Genomic DNA, 22,430 nt, shown 5'->3' on the forward strand with positions numbered 1-22,430 from the left:
GCTTTGCACGCCCAACTGCATCCTCTCATAACATTGCCTAGAATGATAGCTGAAACGAATGCCAAAACAACTGCCCACTCCACTATCAGCAGTGACTGAAGGCTGTGACACAGAACATCTGTCACTGTAACATATGTCACTGGCCTAACTGGGCATTAATGAGCCCTGTGGTAGTCCAGAGACATCTGTGTTAGCCATACCTGCAACGGTGAAGATGGGAGAAAGAAGAGAGGTCATGGTTCACGACTGGGGAACCTCAGGCAGACTACAGTACTAATGGGCTGCAACATTGCTAGACACTGGTTGACAATAGGGCTGCAGAGATACTATGACCAAATTGCAGGGCAATATTCTTGATGCTTTTTTTTTTTTCCTGTTTGTATGTTGTTTTCTTTTTTTTTTTTTTTTGAGTTGTTGTTTCTGATACCATTTCCCTTCGGCTTCGTATTTCTTACCGTTATTCTTCCAGCCAGCAGCATCTGCTGCTGCAGTATATAATATTAAAGGCCTGCATGCACACAAGTTCATTTATCCCATTAAGCCTGAACAAACTCAGGACAGAGTCAACTTCTGTCTTCCTATCAGACTAATATTTAAAAAATAAAAATAAAAATCACCTATGCCCTAAACCCATAGTTTTTGTGTTGGAACACACTATTCTGATTTCAAGACCTTCTTACTAGACTTTCAAATTGAAAAATGCAGCTGAAGCCAAGGATGTGGTAACCTGATAGTGGAGAATCTCTGTCTAACTGGACTGTCTTTCATAACTGTGACTTGAATATCCACTGGAGGTAGGGCTGAGCAAGACTGGCTTACTACGACTGGCACTTTTTGGCTTGGGTGCTTCACTGGATCATTCCTATGTTTTCTGCCAGTAAAAAATAAATAAATAAAATGCTTCTTTCCCAGTGGAAACATAGATGAAGGAGACAGAAGGATGTGAGGACTCTAACCTTCACTTTATAACCTGTCATGCTGTCATATAAAAAAACACAAAACAGAGTTGCAGGAAGAAAATCATTACCATCCAACTTGTGGGTGTTCAGAAGAAAACAATGTGAAGAAGGTTTACTGTAAAATTCACCTCCCTGATCAAGGTTAATGGGACTGTTTGCGCAAAATAATTATTGGACTATTAAAATCAAACTAGGGAGCTGCATATATACATATTTTTCTTACTCTTCAAAGAGTCTCTGGACTCAAGGCCCCTCTGTTTTAGGACAAGAGGTTCTCTCCATTGTGGTAGTAGAAAGGCTTACATTTCTGTCCTTTAATACTTGCTCGCAAGCATTTTATAACATTAAGAATTGTGTTCTGTTCTGCAGCATAAAGAACAAATTGTTACTTCTGCACATTCCTGATTAGCCTGACATAAGCAGCTCATTACTCTACAGTTTAACTAAGTGTAATTGTTAGCTTTCTAAGGCAAACAGAATAGAGCATTTCCTGCATGAAGCTGTGTGGCTGTAACTTTGTAGGGGAGAGATTTTGACACAATTTCTAAGCTTTGTTTAAGTAAGTTGGGATGTGTCGAGGACGTTTATGAGTGATGTATATAAAGATAATCCATTCACAAGTGCTCAGTGGATACAAAAATGTGTGACAATTATCTGTCTCAAGTTATGAAAAGACAAAGAAGTAAAATGTGTTCTAGTATTTTAAAGTGCCTGAAACCTCATTTGTCTATATGTGATAGTAAAAGGAGCATTGAAGAGAACTATGCCAGACAGGTGTGGCAAATAAGAACAGTAATGGCATTATCTAATTCATACAATATAGAACTTGGTGTGCAGTACAAGATTGCATTGTTGAGAGTAACTAACTTTGACAGTTTGCTACAGTTGGAATCTGAGTCTTCTCATATAGCAATTTATCAAAGTTATTAGATTTCATCAAAATTTTAACGCTGCTGGATATAACAACTTTAACCTGAAATTATTTCTTTTCATGAAAATTGACCATTGATTTTTTTTATTTTTATTTTTTAATAACTTGGGTCTATGGTTCTCAGTGGTTACAGGAGTTTTGCACCTGTCAGCATTTACAGCTGAGAGCTCTGATTTACTATATACATTCTGAACAGTAACAACAGAGATATTTTTCTCTATAGAAAATATGGCCAAGAAAATATTACATTGGTCACTGTATAACATATTAAATTATCTATTGCAAACCTTCTCTAAGGTATCCTGTCAGTGTTCATAATGAGTTTTCCCTCTGCTTATGTGAAATTTAATAGCCTTTTGAGCCTCAGTAACCTCACTCATAGAATGCAATTAGATCAGTGCAGTCCGTTTTCTTCTGTAATGTAGGCCAGATACTTTCACCCTGAGATTTCCTGTATTGAACCAAACACAAAGTATCTAAGTAAAGGATGTTTTCTACATGCAATCTAGCTTTAACTCCCTTTGGCATTTGGTTCCAATGTGACAAGTCCAACACTAGAAGAAAACACCCCAGGCAAGCCTAGACAATAGGATGTCGGACCCTTTCCTACCTGTGCTACTGTAGATGATTTTCAGGAGAATCATCCAATTTTATGGAACTGGGAGAAATCTGAAGCATATATAGCCTTAAAAACTAATATAACATTTTTATGTGCTCACCTTAAGAAAATCATCAAAATTTCCAGTATGAAATGTTTTACTAAGGAGACTCTCTTGTTCAGCTTTCTGTTTGTGTTTGAACTCTTCTCTCTTCTTTGCACGGCACTCCAGTCGTTTCAGCATCAGGTCTTTACTTTGCTGGATACATTCTGGAACATAAAACACCAATGATTAGATACCCTAACTCCACAGGGAGAAAGTAGCATCTGCTACTGTCACACAACATAAGCTCATGGAAAGCTGTTAGTGAACAAAACAGGAAAGTAATTACCAAACCGGATTTCAAATTTGTTTCTTACTCTGATGGTCTTTTTAGATGCAAACTTTTGGGTTGCTACATGGGACTTCAATCTATCAGTGTTTTGGTTCACTACCATCCTACACCCTCCCCTTCACTAGTTTCACTTCCATCTAAAATAAGGAGGTTGTTAAATAATGCCCTTCTGCATTTAGGGTTTACTGACTATAGGTATTTTATAATCATTTATAAACACTGACTTTGCATAAAATCAAAGCCTTGATAGAGATATTTCTGCTGTGGAACAAGAGAAGCATTACAAAACCAGAGGAAGAAAAAAAAAAACAAACATAGATATAAGTTGATTTTTAAGGAATGTTAGTGGCTGAACATATGCGAAGACGACGAATTAGGCATGCCAGTTAGAGAAGTAAACATCCATGAAATAATCTGTGACATGAGTTGTTTGAGTCTGTGAGTACCAGCAAACTGTTCACATGATTAGTTGATGCTTTTCAAGTAGAGCTAGTCTATAGCATGGGAATTTTGAAGCAGAAGGAGTTTGAACCAGATGACATCCAGAGGTCCCTTCCAACCTCAAACATTCTGTGATTCTATGAATTGCTGACCCTGAGATATGGCACAATTTCATATTCAAGCTTAGTGATGATATATTCTTGCATGCAGAAAGAATATACTGCAACAAGAATATATATGTTCTATTTCTTTTACTGAACTCTAACCCTGATGCTGTTCCACTAGAAGAGTTTTCTTTAAGTACGCCTATGAGTAATAGATATGGTTCTGAAAAAATCAGTGAGATAAAAACACTTCTCATTATTCTGCTTTTGACTGAACAAATACTAACATTTTCCATGAGTGCTGATGGGAATCACTGAGCCCTTCATTCAGCACCTATCAGAGAAGGTGGGGGTACGCTTTGCAACATAGTGGACATTAGGTAACATCCAAAGTGACACCAAGAAGAACCTTAAATCAGTAAGACAGTCAGATGAGACTTCATTACAATTGCATACTTTACAGCTAGGCAATCTGAATGGTTGTACAAGGAAGAAGAAAAGACTATTTAGAATATCTTAAGTCTGACACAGCAAAACAGAATAATTTCTAAAGATAGTAACTGTTAAAATTATCTTCTCACAAGAGTGACAGCAGAACTGTCTTTGTGTACCTTCTCCTGGCTCCACATGGTAGTAGTAACAGATCATAAAACAACATTTTTCACATATCTAGGTATTACTGTCCCTAACATTAGCCAGTATCACCAACAATGTCAAGTACATAAACAGTAAATGGAGAAATCTTAAAAAAAAAAACTTGCAGCAGATGTGACTCTTCTTCAATCTTCAAATCAATGAAATAAGATATAGATTATATGAACTGCAGAATAAGTACAAAGCGATGCCTGGAACAAGACCTAGAAGGCTTAAAGCCAAAGCGTCCACCCTTCACAATAACAGAATTCTCGGCCAATTCATCAATGTTTTTAAAACAGAGGGATATAGGGCCAAAGCCGTAATTTTTGTACTGCTTAATAAAATTACGACAACTCATACCCAAATTAGTTAAGTCATGACCTCCTGTCTACATACTCACCATTAGTGAAATGTGCTAGTTGTTCCCAGAATGCCTTGTGCAGGTCTGTTAAAAGTTCTTCCTTTTGTCGGACTGAGAGATTATTCTTTACAGTTAAATGGTCCAGAATATTTGAGACAATATTTAATCTACACTTACACTCTTCTGGTATATAGGACTTCAATGAATCAATCATTTTCACCATAAGCTCCCAATTAAATAACCTTTCCTGAATGTCCTAAAACAAACAAACAAATAATCCTGTTAAGAAACTAAGAATGGGTCTTTGGTTGTGCTTGTCCTTTTATTATTCAATTCCCAACAATGCAAAAAACTCAGAAGGCTTCTCAAGACTGCATGGATAATAACCTTGATGTACTTAAATACTTCAGAAAATCTTGACCTGTTTAGGATAGCAGCAGGTTTTAGTGCACATTCACTTGACAAAGCAAATTTAAACCTACTACTCTTTTCACTACCTGCAATGTCAAGATGTTAAAGAGGGAAAAAAACAATAACAAGCTTGCAGAACAAACTCAGATTCTCATGGGGTAAAGATGGAGAGAAGGACAACATGGAAATCCTTGACCTTTTTTCAAGATACTGTATGGCACACAACTGCATGCCTTTATTTTGAATTGAGAACACATATCTCATTTTGACACTGCTGGGATTCCATCAAGTGTGTGGTTAGCTGGAGTTCAGTAAATATACAAAAAATGACTGTAACTGCTTATGACCTAGTAGCTTCCATTGCATTATTAGAGAAGCCCAGGATTATAGTAGGAAGCAAAATTTCCTGTGTGAAACTGGAACTACTTTGGTAAACGATGTAGTTTGGAAAGAGCATGACAACTACTCTAGTTAATGGAGACACACAGACTCTGACTTTGCAATGAGATGCAAGTATAATGGTAGTGACCTCAGGCAGGAATATTTGCTCTATTTTGTATCCAAACACCTCATTTGAAGACTGCCCACTTGAAAGAATTACTGTACAAAAGCACAGCGTGGGTCAAGTGTGAGCAGCTGCAAAGATTATATTAATATATGGCCAGCTTGGTTTACTTAGCTGCAAAATGAACAAGTTAATAATCACTGCATTTTTTTATTAGTTATCAAAATAAAGCTAATAACCACTTATTCTCCAAGTTACTAGAAAATGCAGTGGGACAGATTCTGATTGTACTGTTAATCTATAAATTCTAAGTAACTCTTTCAGTATCTCCTATGCAAAGCAAAGCAAAGATATGGGCAAGGTAACAGAACAAAAAGCACAGTGTTGATGCATCTATAAGCGTATTTTTCCTTTTTAAGACCATACTCCTAAGAGATGCTAAGGGTTTTCAATTTCAGTTAAAGTCACTGGACACACAGAATTGCCCTCAAATGACAATCTCAATCTAAATTAGAATTTCTCAGTCAAAGTGTAATAAATATTTTGAAAGAAAAAAAATGTCCTAATGCCCATGGTAATGATTCTCCCTCACACTGGATCTAATGCTCTTGGCTCCTGGCTCACTGGCTGAATTTATATCGTGCACGTCACTTTTTCCTAACATGACCGCCTAAACTGTATGTTGAGAGTTAGAACTGATGGGGAGAGAGTTCACCCTCCTGTGAGTCTTTATAAAGTGCCAACAGAAGCTGAAGTCCTTGCAATGAAGCTGAAAGAAACACAATTGGAGTAAGCAGTCTACAGCATTCTGAAGATAGGACTGACAGACTCTGTACACTTGCATCATGCTTTGTGTTCAGATTGACTACAGATTTCTCAACTTTCACTTCTTTTTGTACTTTACCATTGCCTGCAAATCCTGGCATTCATTTAATAAGCCTTCTACTGCAATCATCCTCTCGGTCAGATCCATCGTTATCTTTGTTGCTTTGGCACTTGAGCATTTTGATTGGTCCAAAAAAACCTGCTGGGCTTTGTCAGTCTGCTTCCAGAAAGCTTCCATCTGTCGAATACGAATCAAACAACAATCCATTTTCCCTCATTAATCATCTAGTATTTCATTACCCTGAGAGGCATATGAGTCTACTATGAGATTCAAGTCACTGCAACTACACACAGCTATCAGTGTTAATTACAGCAGAAAGCATTATCCTGAGACTATTTACCGTATGATGATATACGTGTTGATGGCACATAAACAGTATGTTGTATGTTTGGCCAATCCTGACTTTTTAGAAGTAACAAATCCTGAGTTTGTTACTTCTCCACATACTGCATCTGCTAAAGCCCATGATATTGTTAGTGTTAATAGGAAAAGTAGAAAGGGTAACAAACTTATTTTCTGGAAAGTTTCTTCATCTATAAGAGTAGGAATTCCAGTCAAACGTGATTTTTGCTGAAAAAGGAAAACTAAAAATCTTCACTGTTTTTCACCATCAAAACCTTTCACAGCTACATGCTACATAATGACTTTATTAACTGTACCAGAATTAACTACTTTATGCAGTATCGGCAGAGTGCGTGTGTCGATTCTAATATATTATTGTAAGGGCAATTTCTAGTTTTAGGCTCTGATCCCACAAACACTTATGACTGTGCACAACTGTGAATATTCTGTGGGCTTCAGTGGGATTACTAGTATGCATAAAGATAAGAAAATGTATTTGTCACCAAGATTTATGTTAAAGTTCTGTGAGTTCTGCAGTTATATGGCAAAGGAAACCTTTATATTACTGGGAGAGAGTGGATTAGTTCAAGGTCCTGATGTATAAGAATCTGCATAGAGGGAAATAATTCTAAACACAGATAAAAAGCTTCTGCTGTCATTAAGAGTGACAGATCCACTGAAGGATGACTGCCATCAGTGAATAACTGCCTCATGTTGCTCAGCAAGGCTGCTGGGGAGTTTTTATGTGACTAACACTGCAGAACGCTAAACAATCAACTTCTCACAGAACAAAATTAAACTGTAAAAGAAACCTCACAAAGGTCTACCATCGTTACTAGGACTTCTTCCCCTATAAAGCAAAATGCACAGAGAACCAAAAGAAAGCTGAGAAAATTTCTAGTGAAGCACTTAACCATCAGACACTAAAAAATGTTAACTCCTCTACAAGAAAGGCCCAAGGCTGAGATAATGGACTGTTTAGTTCAGAGCTGAAGTGCTGTGGTCAATCAGTGCAGGCAGCCCACAGAGCCATCAGTTTGACTTGTCAGTCTCTCATTTTCATCAGCAGTGAATTTGCTCAAACCTCAGAAACAGGACTGGGAAGTAGATTATCATCCAGGTTATGTGGTATACTGGGAAATAATATGCAGAATATTTTTAACCTCCAGTTTTCTGGACAACAAGCTAGTTTGGATACAGGGATACTACTGAAGAGAAAAAAACACTACAATTAACACTACAATTAAGCTTTTTTACATTAAAAGCATGTAAATGTGCAAAACTGCTAAAGCAAAATGCTTTGCTAATGCAAATATGCAAAGTATACTAAAAGGTTGTACATAATTATTTTCTTAGTAATTATTTCAGCTGAAAAGAAATTATATTCTCTTAATACTCTTTCAGTTATACAGTATTGAAGAAAACAAGGTGCTATGATAAAATTCCTGGAAGTCAGACTATACACCTAGGCTTGAAATATATCTTACCATCCAACAAGCAGTAGACGTTTTTCATCTCTAAACCCAGTGTGATAAAACAAGTGTTTGTATAAAGAATGTTTGGCTGCCTGTTGCTGGAGTTCGAAATACTCTGCCAGAGCAATAAAAAAATGTTTTCAGAACTCATGGACATCTGAAGTACTAACCGTGGATTAGTCAACACAACAGTTAAAAAAGCATTAAAAAAAAACAAAAACAAAAACAAACATTCCCCATCAAAAGAATAACATTGGAATAAAATTTTATGAGAGAAAAATTAGAAAGTTACATTGTCTATTATGTGTTCAGAATATTCCCTTTCTTTCCTTTCTAAGTCTTCTAGAGTTTGGTACTCTGAATTATGGGCTCCTGACATCTCAGTATTCTGGAGTCTACAATCAAGTTGCTTCTGTAATTCTTCAAAATCCTGAAAAAAAAAAGCAAATGATTTGTTAAACTGGAAAACATATATTATTTCTAATTTTGGGGGTGTATCTGTATGTTGATTCTTGCATATGACAAAGAAACTGAACAACAGGATTCAGAAAGCTCGCTCTCTGGGTAATGCACTTCCAGCAGCAAGGAAAGAAAACTTTAAGTATATGGCAGCTCTGATTTACACTTAATACAAATATATACATTTCTGCTAGTAAGTACTGTTGTTCATCTCCACTGAACTCAAGTTTTAGTAAATACTGGTCCATGAGCTTTTGTACTCTGAATCTATCCACAAATGTTTCAATTTTAACACACATGCCCCATCTTACATGGCAGCTATGAGTGTACATGTATGTTTAAAAGTACAGGTAAGCATCCAGATATGCTAATCAGATAGTGTTGCCTGCGGACTGCTAACACACATGGATGAACATACCTGTAATGTTCATAAGTGACAAATTGTAGTTTACATGATTATCTGGGTTTTCAAGTTTTTCAATACGTTGAAACCTGAATGATTTTTCCTCAGAGCTAATAATAATGACAAATACTACTCCTCTGCCCTTACTTAGTAGATTGGTACTGCAATGTATGATCCTTCAGTTGCTTAAACATGCCTTACGTAACAAGCATTTATTTTTTATATCACACAACTTTGGGTGTCAATGCATTAAATCGATGCAAAACAACAACAAACCAACCAAACATTACTGAGTGCAATTAGATATTGGACTAGACTGCCCAGAGAAATAGTGTACTCCCCTTCACTGGAAATATTCAAGAGTTGGCTTGACAGGACACTGGATAACTTTACTGACGGCCTTGCTTCCTACAGAAGTTTAGTAAATCTCCATGGGTGTCTTTCAATGTAGACTTTTCTGTGATTCTGATCTGGAAAATGGAATGTGGAATCAGCAGCTCTCCTATTTTGTTCAGTTTTGTAAAGCCTTTTTTTTCCTCCTAATAATATTTAAAATAGTATTGTGACTCCACCTGAAATGCATGTTGACTGTATACATACGTCTTCTGGTTCAGAAGTGGAAAATGGATTTTGATAAAAGTATATGGAAGAAAAAGGGACAAAGAGGACATTATGTATATTTTCTGTTGATAGAAACCCTGAGTTTCCTTCTGGTACTTCCTGCTGTTTTATTATAAATTATGATTCATGGGACCAGATGAAGACCTGATAATTAGAAATTATTAATTCTGAGTGAATAAGATTCATGGTGTTCTGTTTACTTGAGTGGATTCAACTACAAAATACTTCTGTTCTTAACAGATTAGACACATTGCTGTCCTGATCTCCTCAGACAACAGCAAAGAGGAAATGCAAACAAGGTCATGGAGAGGTAATGTACAGGATCAACTAACAAGCGAGTTTCTTTGAACTTCTTCTGAAATAGATTACAAATGACATTGCTGTTCAAAAATAGTAGGTGAGATAGCCTGCTGTGGCAGCCTGCACCAGTTGGTGGGATTAACTCCTATGTTTTGTTGTCTGAAATGTTAACCAACAAAAACACTTACATTTTCCTGAATTAAAAGGATCTTCTTGAACAAATCATCATTAATCTTCTTTTTATGACAGAAGTCTGTGAGGTATATTTTGAGAATCTGAATAAACATCTATTTAAGAGGAAAGAAACAAAACTCATGGTAAGTGCCTACTGAACATGATATGGATATTGTTGTGTTAAGTTTTGTGGATTGAAGTCAATCATTGAGACTGTAGTGAGTCGTAAGAAAATAACAGAAACATCATCAGCAACTCTGTAGTATTTCCATTACAAAAAATTCTTCGGCTTTGTCTTCAGTAAGAGTACTGGAAGATGGTGTTATGTTCATACAAAGACAAGCACTAATCTAATATATCCTTGTAACCAAACTGCCACATTTGAAACTATCCTTTACTGGAGAGTACAAATCACTTAAAAATAGAAAGCCCATTTTTCTAAAGTTTAACGAACCCCTAAGATGAAGGATACTAATATATTCATTGCAATGATTTCAACTGTAGTTGAAGAAAAAGTATCAAACATTTTTATATAAAACCTGTAGCCCAAAAGTAGTCATCTCAAGTTTTAGCTACCTTCTTTTACAAAAGGTATGACTATTTTCTTTTTTTTTTTTCTTTTATTTAAGATTGTAAGACTAGTTTCTTCAAAAAGATATTTATGAACCCCAGGATAATTCTTCATTAACCTCTTACCCCCTTGACTGTTTTAAAATGTCAGACAATTTACTTATCTGCTGTAGAAGATGCTCTTCCAAGATGAAGGCAAAAACATGAAATTTAACAGCCACTTGCATATTACTCATGTACTTGAAAACAGATGATGCAGAAGTTATCTATTTTTAACATTTAATGTAAAACCAAATAAAAACATATTTACCTATTAAAAAAGGGAAATATCATTATTGCCCAGCAGAGAAAATGCTAAAGTAGCCATGTTTTGGATCTCACTGACTTGACTTTGGATAGGATTTTGCAAAGTTTTGAACACAAAGCACCAAGTACACAAAGTACTGCAAAAAGGGTGTGTGTGTGTGAATAATTCAGGAAAGCATTGATGAAAGAGGATTTGTTTCCTTTTCCTAGACCTGGTTCTAAGAAAGACTGACTCTGAAGTCAGAGAAATGACAGTGGAAAAAGAAGGAACTATTCCCCAGCTTTTTTTGCCTTTGTTTCCTTCTAGCGAAAATACGAATCTATTCAAAGCTTCAGCTAAAGGTCAAGTCACCAGCCTGTTGTGGTAATTTCTGGTGGGCCACAAAGTGTTTTAAATGCTTTTTTTTTCTCAGTGTTTCTGTGGTTACATCACCATGTTGTTATTTTATCTTCATTTACAAATTGATGATTAACTTTGAGATCAAGTTTAACCTTCCCTACTCAAACTAAACGTCTTTCTGGAAGCTGATCTCAAGTTCCCTTTCTCATCTACTCACTGAGTAAAAACCCATCAGAAGTGAAACTGCTTTCCAGGTTTACTTTCATGCTTCTTCTTTAGGATTGTTTATAAATTAGCTCAGTAAATCTCACGTCTTGAAATATTCCTAGCACTTTTAACAAATTATATCACGAATGATCAGTCTAAGGTCAGGAAAGAAGGGGAGGAGAAATCTATGTATTGTATGTCTAGATTTATATTACCTGTGCTAAAACTCATTTATGGTATTGATTCTGCACTTGATCGCAATTAGTTACCATAAACAATTCTTCTAACCAAGTATTCTGTGGCTTTAATTGTATATATCCTTTTTTTTTTCCTGTCAGCTTTGGATGCTGTGACTTGATGAAGGTATCTATCTATGGTTTAAAAGGGTACCTTAGTTCCTTTGCCCTACAAAATCAAGACTATTGTACTTCTCACAATAGTACTGATTCAGCTGAACTGAATTTTCAATTTTATCCAAAACACTTAGGGTCCCTGGAGCTGCAATGTATAAGCATTGTCCCAAAAACATAAACTCATTTTATTTTTTTTCTCTTTTTGTGAATCCCAAGTACTATATACTATTATCTGGAATAAAAATTAAAATTGTTAGATTATGCAGTTTGGCCTCCGGTATTTCATAACCCAATACATTTCATTATATTTTACTCCTTTGTGAAGATCATACACACGCAGAACAGAGACGAAAAATACAGAATACTATAAAGGTACAACTCTGCTAAACTACTTCCAATGTAGCCAGTGGTTAATGTTGATTATTCCCTAAACTGATATTCAACTAATATGTTCAGATCAAATATCTATAAATGAGACATGAGTACCTACCACATGTTTTTCTTTTCTGAGCTCAGTATCAAGAAGCATGAGATCTTTTAAAAGAAGACTGCAAAGGCAGAGCTTAATATCAAAACTAAAACAAAGATTTAAAAAGTGTTAAAATCAATATAAATAAAGATCACATAAAAGAGCAACAACATATAATGGTTTCATTTAATCGCTAAATTCTTCTAAAAGCATTGCCCCTAGAACAGCAGCTGAGTCACTTCATTTCTACATTGCCTTCTATTTCAGATAAAATATCTCTACATACAAAGTTGGAGATGCAGTTCTCTTCAGAAAAAGGAATGGTAAATATAAGCTTGAATGGCTACAACAAAGCAAAAACAAAGCTTTTAATTAAAATGGTTGTCATAAGAGCGGACATTTAGAAAATAATTTTTCATTGCTAGTTCCTTCCTCAGTCCTCAAGGTGATATAAATACAATTTTCTTTATTTTCACTAATGAGAATACAGACATGTATTCATCTAAGGGTATCTCACTGTTGTGTAGCTAAAAGAAAAATAGAGCTGACAGTCCATTTAGATTAGCTCTACATACTTAATCAACCGTGCATCTGAGAAGCGTACAGTATCAAGACATGACAGGAATAGTTCCTACTAAAACAAAGAGAACACACTTCTGCCATTTGCTGTTCTCAAGACACAAGTTGTGTGACTTGATTTTGTACAGTGCAGAGGGCTCCAGCTGAGCAACAATCCACTACACGAGTGAAATGAGCACACAAGACAAAACAAAGGGATCTCCTTATCGTAACAGTGATAACCCCTTTCATGAGACTTCTTTTCTGAAGTTCTGATTCCCCAAATTTCATAAAGAATAAACTGACTTTCAGTGTACAGCATGATGCATTTCTTTAGTCTCTCCAACCATTGCTTTAGGGCTATAGGCCAAAACCCTGTCTCGATGTGGTGAATGTATGCACACAAGCCCAGTCTTTCATTTATGCCAGACTTTTACTGGTTGTCCTGAAAACCACTAGGGCACTAGGAAACAACCAAACATGAGGACAGATTTACTGCTTACCTCTCACACGTTAGCACTTCAGGGAAGCAGGTCACCTTGACGAAGGCTCGAGCCTGAAATCTGTCATCACTTGTTGTGGAATGTATCGTTGTGGAGGAACTACAGTCCTCCTTGTCTCCCTGGCTAAGGGATCCCAGGCTGCCTGACGTAGATGTCTCCATTACCTGATTAGGCAGAACTGCCTGCTTTGGATTCTCATGCAAAGATGGATTGGACGAGCCATCTGCCAAAGGCTACAGTCAAAGAAAATTTACAAGGTTAATTAATACAACACAATCTGGAGATAAACATCTCATCAATTTGCAGTGTTTGCTTTCAAGCAAAAAATTAAACAACATACACAGTGAAAGTGTTTCCACATAAATTAACATTTATCATCCTGACAGGTTTCTGCGTTGCCTGGAAAAGCACTCTTCTGTTGAGGTTATCTGTTTGGGGCATTCTTCCTGACTGAAGGGCAGATCCTTGTGGGGTGTTTCTTGTGTCTCCTTGGACAGATACAACCTTCATTAATGTTAATGGGAAGAAAAGGTTTCTTGACTACAGTGAAAATTGACTGGACATCATGTAAAGCACTGCAGGTTTCAGGGGGAGATGAAAGCAGCTGATGCCTTACAGAATAAACCCTGAGTCAATGGACTATAAACAAAGATCCCTATTAAAGCAGATTGGCAGTAAGTTTTCTTCTGGTACTTGATTCTGCAATTTACTTTGACACAGAACGTTTGTTATTAATATTTACAAGTAGAGTCTAAAATCTTACCCTAAATTTCTGATTGATAGGATAGATGACTTTTGCCTTTAATGCAAATGCCGTGATGTTACTGTTCAGAGGAGACTCATTTTCCTGCATGGAAAAGAACAGAAAACTACTTTAAAGTTTGAGAATGGCAGTGGACCTGATGGTTGTTCACTATAAGTACTGCATGCCACTTTTGGTTATATAACCCAGAAATTCCAATTGATAACAGAATGCTTATTGACTTTCAGCTTTGTCATGAGGAGTCTTCTCCTAGGACTCAATTCAGGTCAGAGTTTAAAACTCAGAAAATAGAACTCTGTCATTAGCACTGCTCCAAAATTTTTTCACGCCTGCAAGGAAAAATGAACAATAGTTTATTATATTCACAAGTTATTTTCATTTCCTTTCTTTTCCCTTTAAGCAGCAAGTAAAGATTTCACATGGGAGATTGAAATAATCTTAATAATAGAAAGTACTGAGGAATAAACTCCACAGATATCATCATGGCTATAAATTCTGCCTTTCAATTTAAATAAAGAAACAATAGATTAAACAAAACTAGTCATTTTTCCAGGAAGAGCTTTTATAGTGCAACCCTCACCTATAATCTAGAGAAAATACCCATGTTCCTCCAAAGAACTTTTTATAAAGAATTCATTCTTTTCATACAATCTGCTATTTCACATAGTCTGACTTTGTGCTCCTCCTCTCTCCTATCCACTGCTTTATGCACTGGAACAATGGGGTAATCAGCTTTGTTTTGTGAGGTTATGCATGGCCAATTAAAAGGTTGGTTGGCTGTATGCAACAAATAGAATAGTTAAACCCAAGCTTTAGGAGATTTCCTGTTCTAACCCTTTTCTTTTTTTTTTTTTTTTTTTACATGAAATGAAAGAATCCGATTTGTTAAAATAATTTTCTTTATATAGATTTTTCTAGGAAATATCAAATCACTAATAGAATCTAAAAATAGAGATGGGAAGAGAGGAGCAAACCACGCCATTCATTAGACTCTTTTATTGTTGCACCTTTTCATCTCTATTTCATTTATTTCCAGAAGTCATTTCTGGATTTACTGATAAAGTAAAAAGCAAGGGGTCAGCATGTAAAACATTTGCTCATACTAAGTAGCCCCACTGCTACATATTCAGGGATAGAACCCGACAGATCCATTGCTCTGAAATGGCTGGAAGCAAAGTAGCTCCAGTCCAAAGCCATAAAGCCATGCCACAGTATGCTGGAGCTCATACATCCTGCTTCTCAGCAGGCATGAGTAATACACAGTTATTATTAATACGGTAATTGTGGTATTATTGCAGTGTGGAAGGTCTCAGAATGAAAATATCTGTTTTTCTGAAGTGCTCTAACCTAACTAAAAGCATTTTTCCATCTATGCATCTTCCTGAACTGTCAATCTGATGTCAGTAAAAGCCAAAGCCTCTGGGAACTGGAGCAAATGAATAGAAAAAAAAAAACACATATAACTTCAGTAGTTTGGCAAATAGACAGGAGAAAGCCCTTTCAAATAACGAGGCTACTTCTTAATGTGTTATAAATGAGTTGGCTTGTTTGGGAAATGGATATAGTTGTGAAGGATAACCTTTTAAAGGCTGTGGTATCATTTCAAAAGGGTTGGTAATATTCATACATTTATATCGTTGCATAATTTCTCTCACAGGATTTACACTCCAAAAGAGAATCTATTCAATGCTCACTTGTTATGCTGTAATTTAATTCAAGGAAAAGGACCAACCATAGTTTGTCACCATTCTTCATCACAAAACTGAAATGAAGATTAATTGCCTGCCAGGATTTAAATCAACAGTAAAATGTTTACAATGATGTCTATCTTCTCTTTGTCTTGGAACCAATCCTCATTACAAGGTAAGCACCAGGCTGTCTAGCTTTAACTGACACTTTCTGCATGTATTTAATTTATGCATAACAGAGTTAGTTGGACTGCAAAATTTTTAAGTATTTCTACCCTCAACTTTTAGCTTCTTCAAGAGCAGTAAAATCAGCTTGGGTGAAAGGCAAAGCTACACGGTAGGACTGGTTCTCATGACTATTTTGAGATTAGCACAAAAAAAAAAGAAAGAGTTATTTGGATTTTTTAGTGAGGGTGGGTTAACCCTGTACCTTCTACCACATTCTCTCCAAATTATTTTTCTATTTGTCCTTGAATCCCAGCTTACTACTAGTGGGTGTTTCACTACTTGTGGTCATTTGACCTCTGCACTCTATCTTCAGCTAGTACTTGATGAGAGAGTTTCCTGTATGAGAATGACATTAAAGATGCTGTTCTCAAACATACTAAGTTTGGTTCATTTATTCTATGTCCCTCCATTGACCTATACAATCCAACCCAGATCTATACCCATATCCTAAAGAGGCACTAGGAAAAAGTATTTATTCCAGATTAGATCTGATGAAACAACTTTGTCACTGTCAAATTTTCTCTAATAAAACTTCTCCAGAAAAGAATCCATTATTAACTACCAAGACTGATTTCAGTGCTTATGTACTTCTTCCTGTGTCAATAGTGTGAACTTTTTTCACCAACCTTTTGAAATCAAGGATGCTAAACCTTAAACTAAAAGAAGCCCACGTCCAAAAAGAACTGAGGATCTTGACTGAAATGTCCAAACAAGTAGCTCAAATTAAAAAGAATTCATATGGGAAATGAATACCTGAAATGGTTGCATTCCTAAGAAGATGCTCAATCTCCTTACACTTTTCCTGAATGTTTTTTAGGGGCTCAATTCCAAACCACTATAATCAAGACAGCTTGGACAAGGCCCTTAATGTACCGATTACTACATCCAAAAAAATGGACATCCACCAAAAAGAATGTAGCTTTACCTCCAGCACCATTTCCTCTTCTGAAGTATAGGGCTCTGCTTTACTTTTTGTGAGTGTGTGCTCTTTTTCATCACAGTTGAAGCTTTCCAGAAGTCTCTGGGAATCATCCTTCTGAAATTCCGAGAGAAAACAGGTAAAATGTAACTCTGAGATCATACAGATTCACCTGGAAGATCCCTGACAGCAGCCTGGATACTCTCACATCTCCACTTTGAAAATGATTTCAGTATCAGTTGAAAATGATAATTTTGGAAAAATATGAACTGAAAATGAATGAAAAAAAGAGTTTTATATATTCAAGAATAATTTTTTTCTAAATTACTGAACATTATGAATTTGATTTGTCAGTCTGGAAGTAGAACTTTATCCCCAAAATTTGTAGAAGGCTGTGAATGTGTCAAATCAATCCACCTGCTCTCAAAATGTCTTACTCCTGATTACTATCGAGCTCGCAGTCTTGGTTCAAACTCCTTACTTAAAGCAAGTTAACTAAAATTGTCTGTAATTGTTTGCAACAAGGAGAATGCCCAATATTTCTGCTCACCTGCCAAAAGAAAAACTTCCTAAATGAAGTTTTTTGTGTGGGAAAGTTCCTGTCAAGAACAACTAACCATCACAAAGTGTTTACAATTTTCCTTCCCCAAAAGCAGCATACATCACTGGTCCCTACTTCCCTGACAAACACACACAGCCTCTGGTACAGACACAAACTGTGAGGGCACAAAGTGCTGCACGCTTCTCTGCGCACTAGCATAGACCAAAAAATGACAACACCAGCCAATGCATCCAAATGCAGCACCGCAAGGAATCTTGTAGTGATGGAAAAGATCTTGTGGAGAAGGGCAGCCACCCTACCCTGATGACTTTTTTCTTTTACTTTTCAGGTTTTCGTTCAACTAACTGCTTTCTGACGCAGTCGAATTATATGGCTGCAGCCACTATGCACATAACTGTCTTATGGAAAAATTCTCCTTGAATTGTTTGGTCACCTGGCATGTAAAATAGTCCATTTTCTTGAGAGAATTGCCTAGCCTTGGAATAGATTTCATTTCTTACGACTTGCCTCTGTCACCTCTCTGGAACATAGGTGCTCAATAATACAGGTCATGTTCTTGTGTTAAGTCTCCAAGACATGCCAAATTTAAGATGTTGTTTTCTAAAAATCAATTAATGACAAAAGAACAGCTACAAATCTACTTTCTCAATTTTATCACCTATTTGCCCTGAACCAGAAGTTCGCAAAATTTAGGTCGAGTGACTGGCAGCTGTGGAATTAGCCACATTGGATTCACCACTGTCCATCACACCACAGCCATTCAGAATTTGCTTTTCTCATCTCTGCAGTTTTGTACTGCGTTTTCATTTTTTCCAGGATTCATTTATTTTTTGCTAGCATTTCTGATCTCATGCCTTTCCTCACCATTTTCGTCCTTGTTTTTGCAACTCCTCCTGAATAATATCTACAAATGAAACTGAAGTGCTACCGAGCTTCCCTTTTAGATCATTAAGAAGTTTAATAAAACTGAGTCTAACTGTAATTACTGTAATACTTCTTCAAGCTAATCTAATATCATAATGAGACAAGCTCCAACCCAAAGGGTCACAAGAGCCTCTAGGCAACGCCATTAAGTCTAACAGGAGAGTTTTATTGATAGAAATGCATTACAGTGCACTGTAATGTCTGAAGTTACCATGGTAAAGCTTTCTTAAAACTTTCCCAGTATGCACAGATCCTTACACCAATAAGGCACTTAACTGCATGCATTCAAGCCCCACAGATTCAGGCTGAATATATAGAAGTGATTAAATGGGGCTGAGTGACAAATGCTGGTGGCTTACTGCAGTGCCTACAGATGCTCTGTACTCCAGGTACTTGCCCTGCTCCCACTGCACGTATAACTCAGATGCTTGGGAAGCAACATGGTAAAACAGGTAAAATATCCCTGCTTTTATTCTGGGTACAGAAGGCTATAATAGAGTAACTACTATATTACAATCGTAACAACATAGTATTTATGATATAGTGAGCATGTTACTATATTATAGTAGTAACTATATAGTAACTAGTCAGAATACTACCATATTATAGTAGCAACTATATAGTAACTATGATACAGTAAGAATAATAGTTCAGACCTGCTATACATGCAGTAAGCTGCTCCACAGCACAGGTGGGGCAGACAGTATGTGAAAGGAATGAGTAGAGCTTAATGTCACCCTGTTTGCATTTGGGAAATCAGACCCCTAGGATACAATCTGACCACCCTGCAATGTGTTCTGTATGCAGCAGCAGATAGTTTATTTTTCTTTTGAAATAAACAACTCTTATACAGCAGCAGCATTGATTTTAATGGCATTTAAGCACCTAAACTCATCTAAAGATCTGGGCCAGAGAGAACTGACAGCCTCTATTCCCTATTGACATAAGTGACATAAAGGATAAAATTGTACTTGGCTATATTTGAGTTAGTAGTGACAGTACAATAAAGATATCGTCTATTAAGGCAGGGAAAATGAGCAATTGAATCAGAGAGGCTTACACTCACATAGGATGCATTGATCCAGCATTTGAAGTGAATCCATTATTAGGCTAAAGCATGGCTTCAAACAGAGTTTCAAACCTCCCACTTAAAAGCAGTTGGGAGCAAGAGGATTTTTCTCTTATGTCATACTTGGTGATGATCAACCCTAGCAGATACGCACGTGCTGCAGGCCAGTTACAGTTGAAAAAAGGTGCAGTTAAAAATCAGGCTGAACCAGACACCCCGTTGAACACTGACAATGCTTTGCGGGACTCCGAATTTCCCAGCTGTGCCAACCACTGCTGCACCCAGGTAACCCAACATGACCCGAGACCAAACGTGGTCCACAAAGGTAGCAGAAGTTGGTAACAATTCTCAGAAAACATACCTGCCAGGTAGTGATTCTGCAGGTACGCGCTACCTCTGTTATTCTGTGGTCAAAACAAACGCTCTGTGTAATAAAGATGTACGCCCCCATCCTTAAAACGGCGAGCCAGGTATGCCATTAACAAAATCATACGCTTTAGAAAACCCTGATACTTTTGCATTGAGTAAACTGTCAAATATATTCTGCCTCCTGTGTGTCTCATGTCTACGAGTGTACCCACAGGGCAAATTTATTGCTGTGGGTGAGTATTCATCCTCTCTGCTTGCGCTGTTCATTTCCCTGCTCTGGAAATCGAGTTGTTCCTCCTGTTGCAGAGTGGAAACAAACAAGTGGTCATTTTCAAGTATCTCAGGAAGTTTCTGCAAATGGGGTTCATCTTCCACAGTCCCCAAAAAGCTGCACAGCCTTCCACACGAAGTGATGGCTGTGTGAGACAACTAGTGGGTCAGCTGAAGGTATTTTCAGGGATAAAGGTCAGGAGGGCACTATTCAGAATACATCTATACCAAAAACAGTGGTGTTTTTTTTGAGTCAACCCGTTTACATTCCAAAAGCAATGCTGTTGTGTTTTGTTTTGAGTCAACCCGTTTACTTTGGGTACGTTTTTAATAGAGTAAGCAGTAAAACCACTTTAAAGAGGGGTGTCGCGAGCTACCCCACCCACCGCTGAGTTCACCCGCAACCGATCCGGAGTTAATCCGACGCCGGACCGGGGCCCAGCGATGCTTCCCCTCGGCGGGCCGGGCCAGCAGCGCTGCGGGGCCCGTCCCAAAGCCCCTTGAAGTCCTTTCTCCGAGCCCCCCGGGTGCCCCTTTTCCCCGCCCGGCCTCCCCGTACCTCTCTCCGCCGGCGCGGCCCCATGGCGCAGCGGCAGAGCAGGGCGGCGGCGGCGGCGCCCAGCAGCAGCCCCAGCAGCACGGCGGGGGCCAGCAGGGCGGGCAGCACCCGCAGCGAGCCGGCCCAGAACTGCAGCCCCACCGCCCGCAAGCACGCCCCGACCCCCGCCATCGGGCCCCGGCTCGGCTCGGCCGGAGGGGAGGGAGAGAAAAGGGAGGTCCCGCCGCTCCTTCCCCCCGCCTATCGTGGGAGGAGACCGATGGCGGATGGCTGCGGCCCGGCCTGGCTGGGGGCAGCGGCGAGGAGGGCTCCGCGGAGCCCCTGCGCCCCCACGGGGGGCCCGGCGGCTGCTGGCCGCCCTCCTCATGGCGCTGCTCCCCGCTTGGCCCCTCGGAGCGGCCGCCTGGCGCCCCCCGGCCGGCCCGCCCCGGGAGCCCTGCGGGAGGACGGCGGCTGGGGTAAGGCGGGGGCGCCGCGGGGCCGAGCCCCTCCTCAGGGGGCTGCGGCGGGGGAAGGAGCCTCGGGGCCCCTGAGGGCAGAGGGGTGCCCCGGCGTGGTGGCCCCGGGTGGTTTGGCAGCCCGGGGTGCAGCCGTCGTCGCAGGCTGGTCCCATCTCTTTCGCCTCAGGAGGGCCCTGTGGTGCGAGGAGTTGTGGCTAAGCCTTGCCCTACTGAAGCAAAGGGAGCTAATTTCCCTGGGAAGGCTCCCAGGTCCAACGTGGGGTGGGTGCTCTAGCAGGCATCCTCTGCACCCAAAACCATGTCAGGCACCCTTCTGTGGCCCTGCAGGCACCACGGACCCTGTGGTGGCGTCGAAGATGGGAACATCTCCCATGGATCAGCATGATGGGGCCACTGCAAAACCCCAGGCGCTGACACTGACACCGTTTATCTCTTCCTGAGCGGATGCATTTGATTTTGTTATCAAATAACAGCACTCTGGCTCACTGGTGTCAGCCTGCTGTTAGGGATGCCATTGGTGTTTTAAGATACAGCTCATATTTTTATTTCTGTTTCTAGTTATCTATCCAGCAGGCTGTGCCAGCGCAGTTTTCTTTTGACCATGTGAAGAGTACCAGAACGTGTGTGGTGCAGGATGAAGGGAGTTCACAATTACTGTGTGCTTTGATTACAAAAACCACTAATCAGCAGGAAATAGCAGTGTTTTTTTTCCCCCAAACCTTATTTTTTCCACCATAAAAATAATGTAAAACTTGGGAAAATGTGTGCTGGCAATTTTGCTGCATTAAATTAATTACTTTTGATGCTTAATGTCACTGCTGGCCTGTAGGGTTGGCACTGGGCTCCCTGTTGGCTGATGTGGAGCTCCTCATGATGCCCTCTGGTATTATGGATGCACTCTACAATAGACTGGAAGAAATATGTCAAATATTCAGCGCAGAGTAGTGAGGACAGAATGTCAGATAAGGCAGAAGAGAAAGCAAGGAGCGCTGTAGTGTCATTCATAGTTGATGCAAATGCCTATACAAACACCACAGGTTTTTGTGTGAGCTCTTGTAAAACTGCAGATGAATGACTGCCTGGTGTCTCTGGAAATCCTGAGTCATTTGTACATAAATTTCGTAGGAAGCAGGATCAGCTAGCAAGCCACATTTTATACACGTCTTTATACATGCTTGAACCAGTGTTTGTCTACTTCTGTTACAGGCTTATTTACAAAGAAACTGTTGGCATTTAATGCCCATGTCATGTATTGCAGAAGAGTCATGTTTAGTATTTATGTTCATGAACAAGATTTATGTTAATACTTAA

The 22,430-nt window shown here is 38.7% G+C and overlaps 2 protein-coding genes across 6 annotated transcripts in view; one reads left to right on the top strand and one right to left on the bottom strand.

Annotated features, from left to right (window-relative positions):
- Positions 1-20,829, bottom strand: part of EVC (EvC ciliary complex subunit 1) — a 54,177-nt gene extending 33,348 nt beyond the window's left edge. For all 3 annotated transcript variants that reach the window (XM_048046255.2, XM_013179812.3, XM_066995640.1), the window contains exons 1-10: positions 20,659-20,829; positions 16,912-17,022; positions 14,071-14,154; positions 13,308-13,540; positions 12,268-12,352; positions 10,016-10,114; positions 8,337-8,474; positions 6,246-6,404; positions 4,465-4,681; positions 2,610-2,758 (exon numbers count right to left, since the gene is read on the bottom strand). In XM_048046255.2, coding sequence (XP_047902212.2) covers positions 2,610-2,758; positions 4,465-4,681; positions 6,246-6,404; positions 8,337-8,474; positions 10,016-10,114; positions 12,268-12,352; positions 13,308-13,540; positions 14,071-14,154; positions 16,912-17,022; positions 20,659-20,829 — 1,446 coding nt within the window. The remainder of the gene's footprint in view (positions 1-2,609; positions 2,759-4,464; positions 4,682-6,245; positions 6,405-8,336; positions 8,475-10,015; positions 10,115-12,267; positions 12,353-13,307; positions 13,541-14,070; positions 14,155-16,911; positions 17,023-20,658) is intronic.
- Positions 20,830-20,924: 95 nt separating this feature from the next.
- Positions 20,925-22,430, top strand: part of EVC2 (EvC ciliary complex subunit 2) — a 71,201-nt gene continuing 69,695 nt past the window's right edge. For all 3 annotated transcript variants that reach the window (XM_048046227.2, XM_048046211.2, XM_048046201.2), the window contains exon 1: positions 20,925-21,116. In XM_048046227.2, the coding sequence (XP_047902184.2) occupies positions 20,925-21,116 (192 nt within the window). The remainder of the gene's footprint in view (positions 21,117-22,430) is intronic.

The sequence above is a fragment of the Anser cygnoides genome, chromosome 4 (genome assembly GCF_040182565.1).
Source record: "Anser cygnoides isolate HZ-2024a breed goose chromosome 4, Taihu_goose_T2T_genome, whole genome shotgun sequence".
NCBI lineage: Eukaryota > Metazoa > Chordata > Aves > Anseriformes > Anatidae > Anser > Anser cygnoides.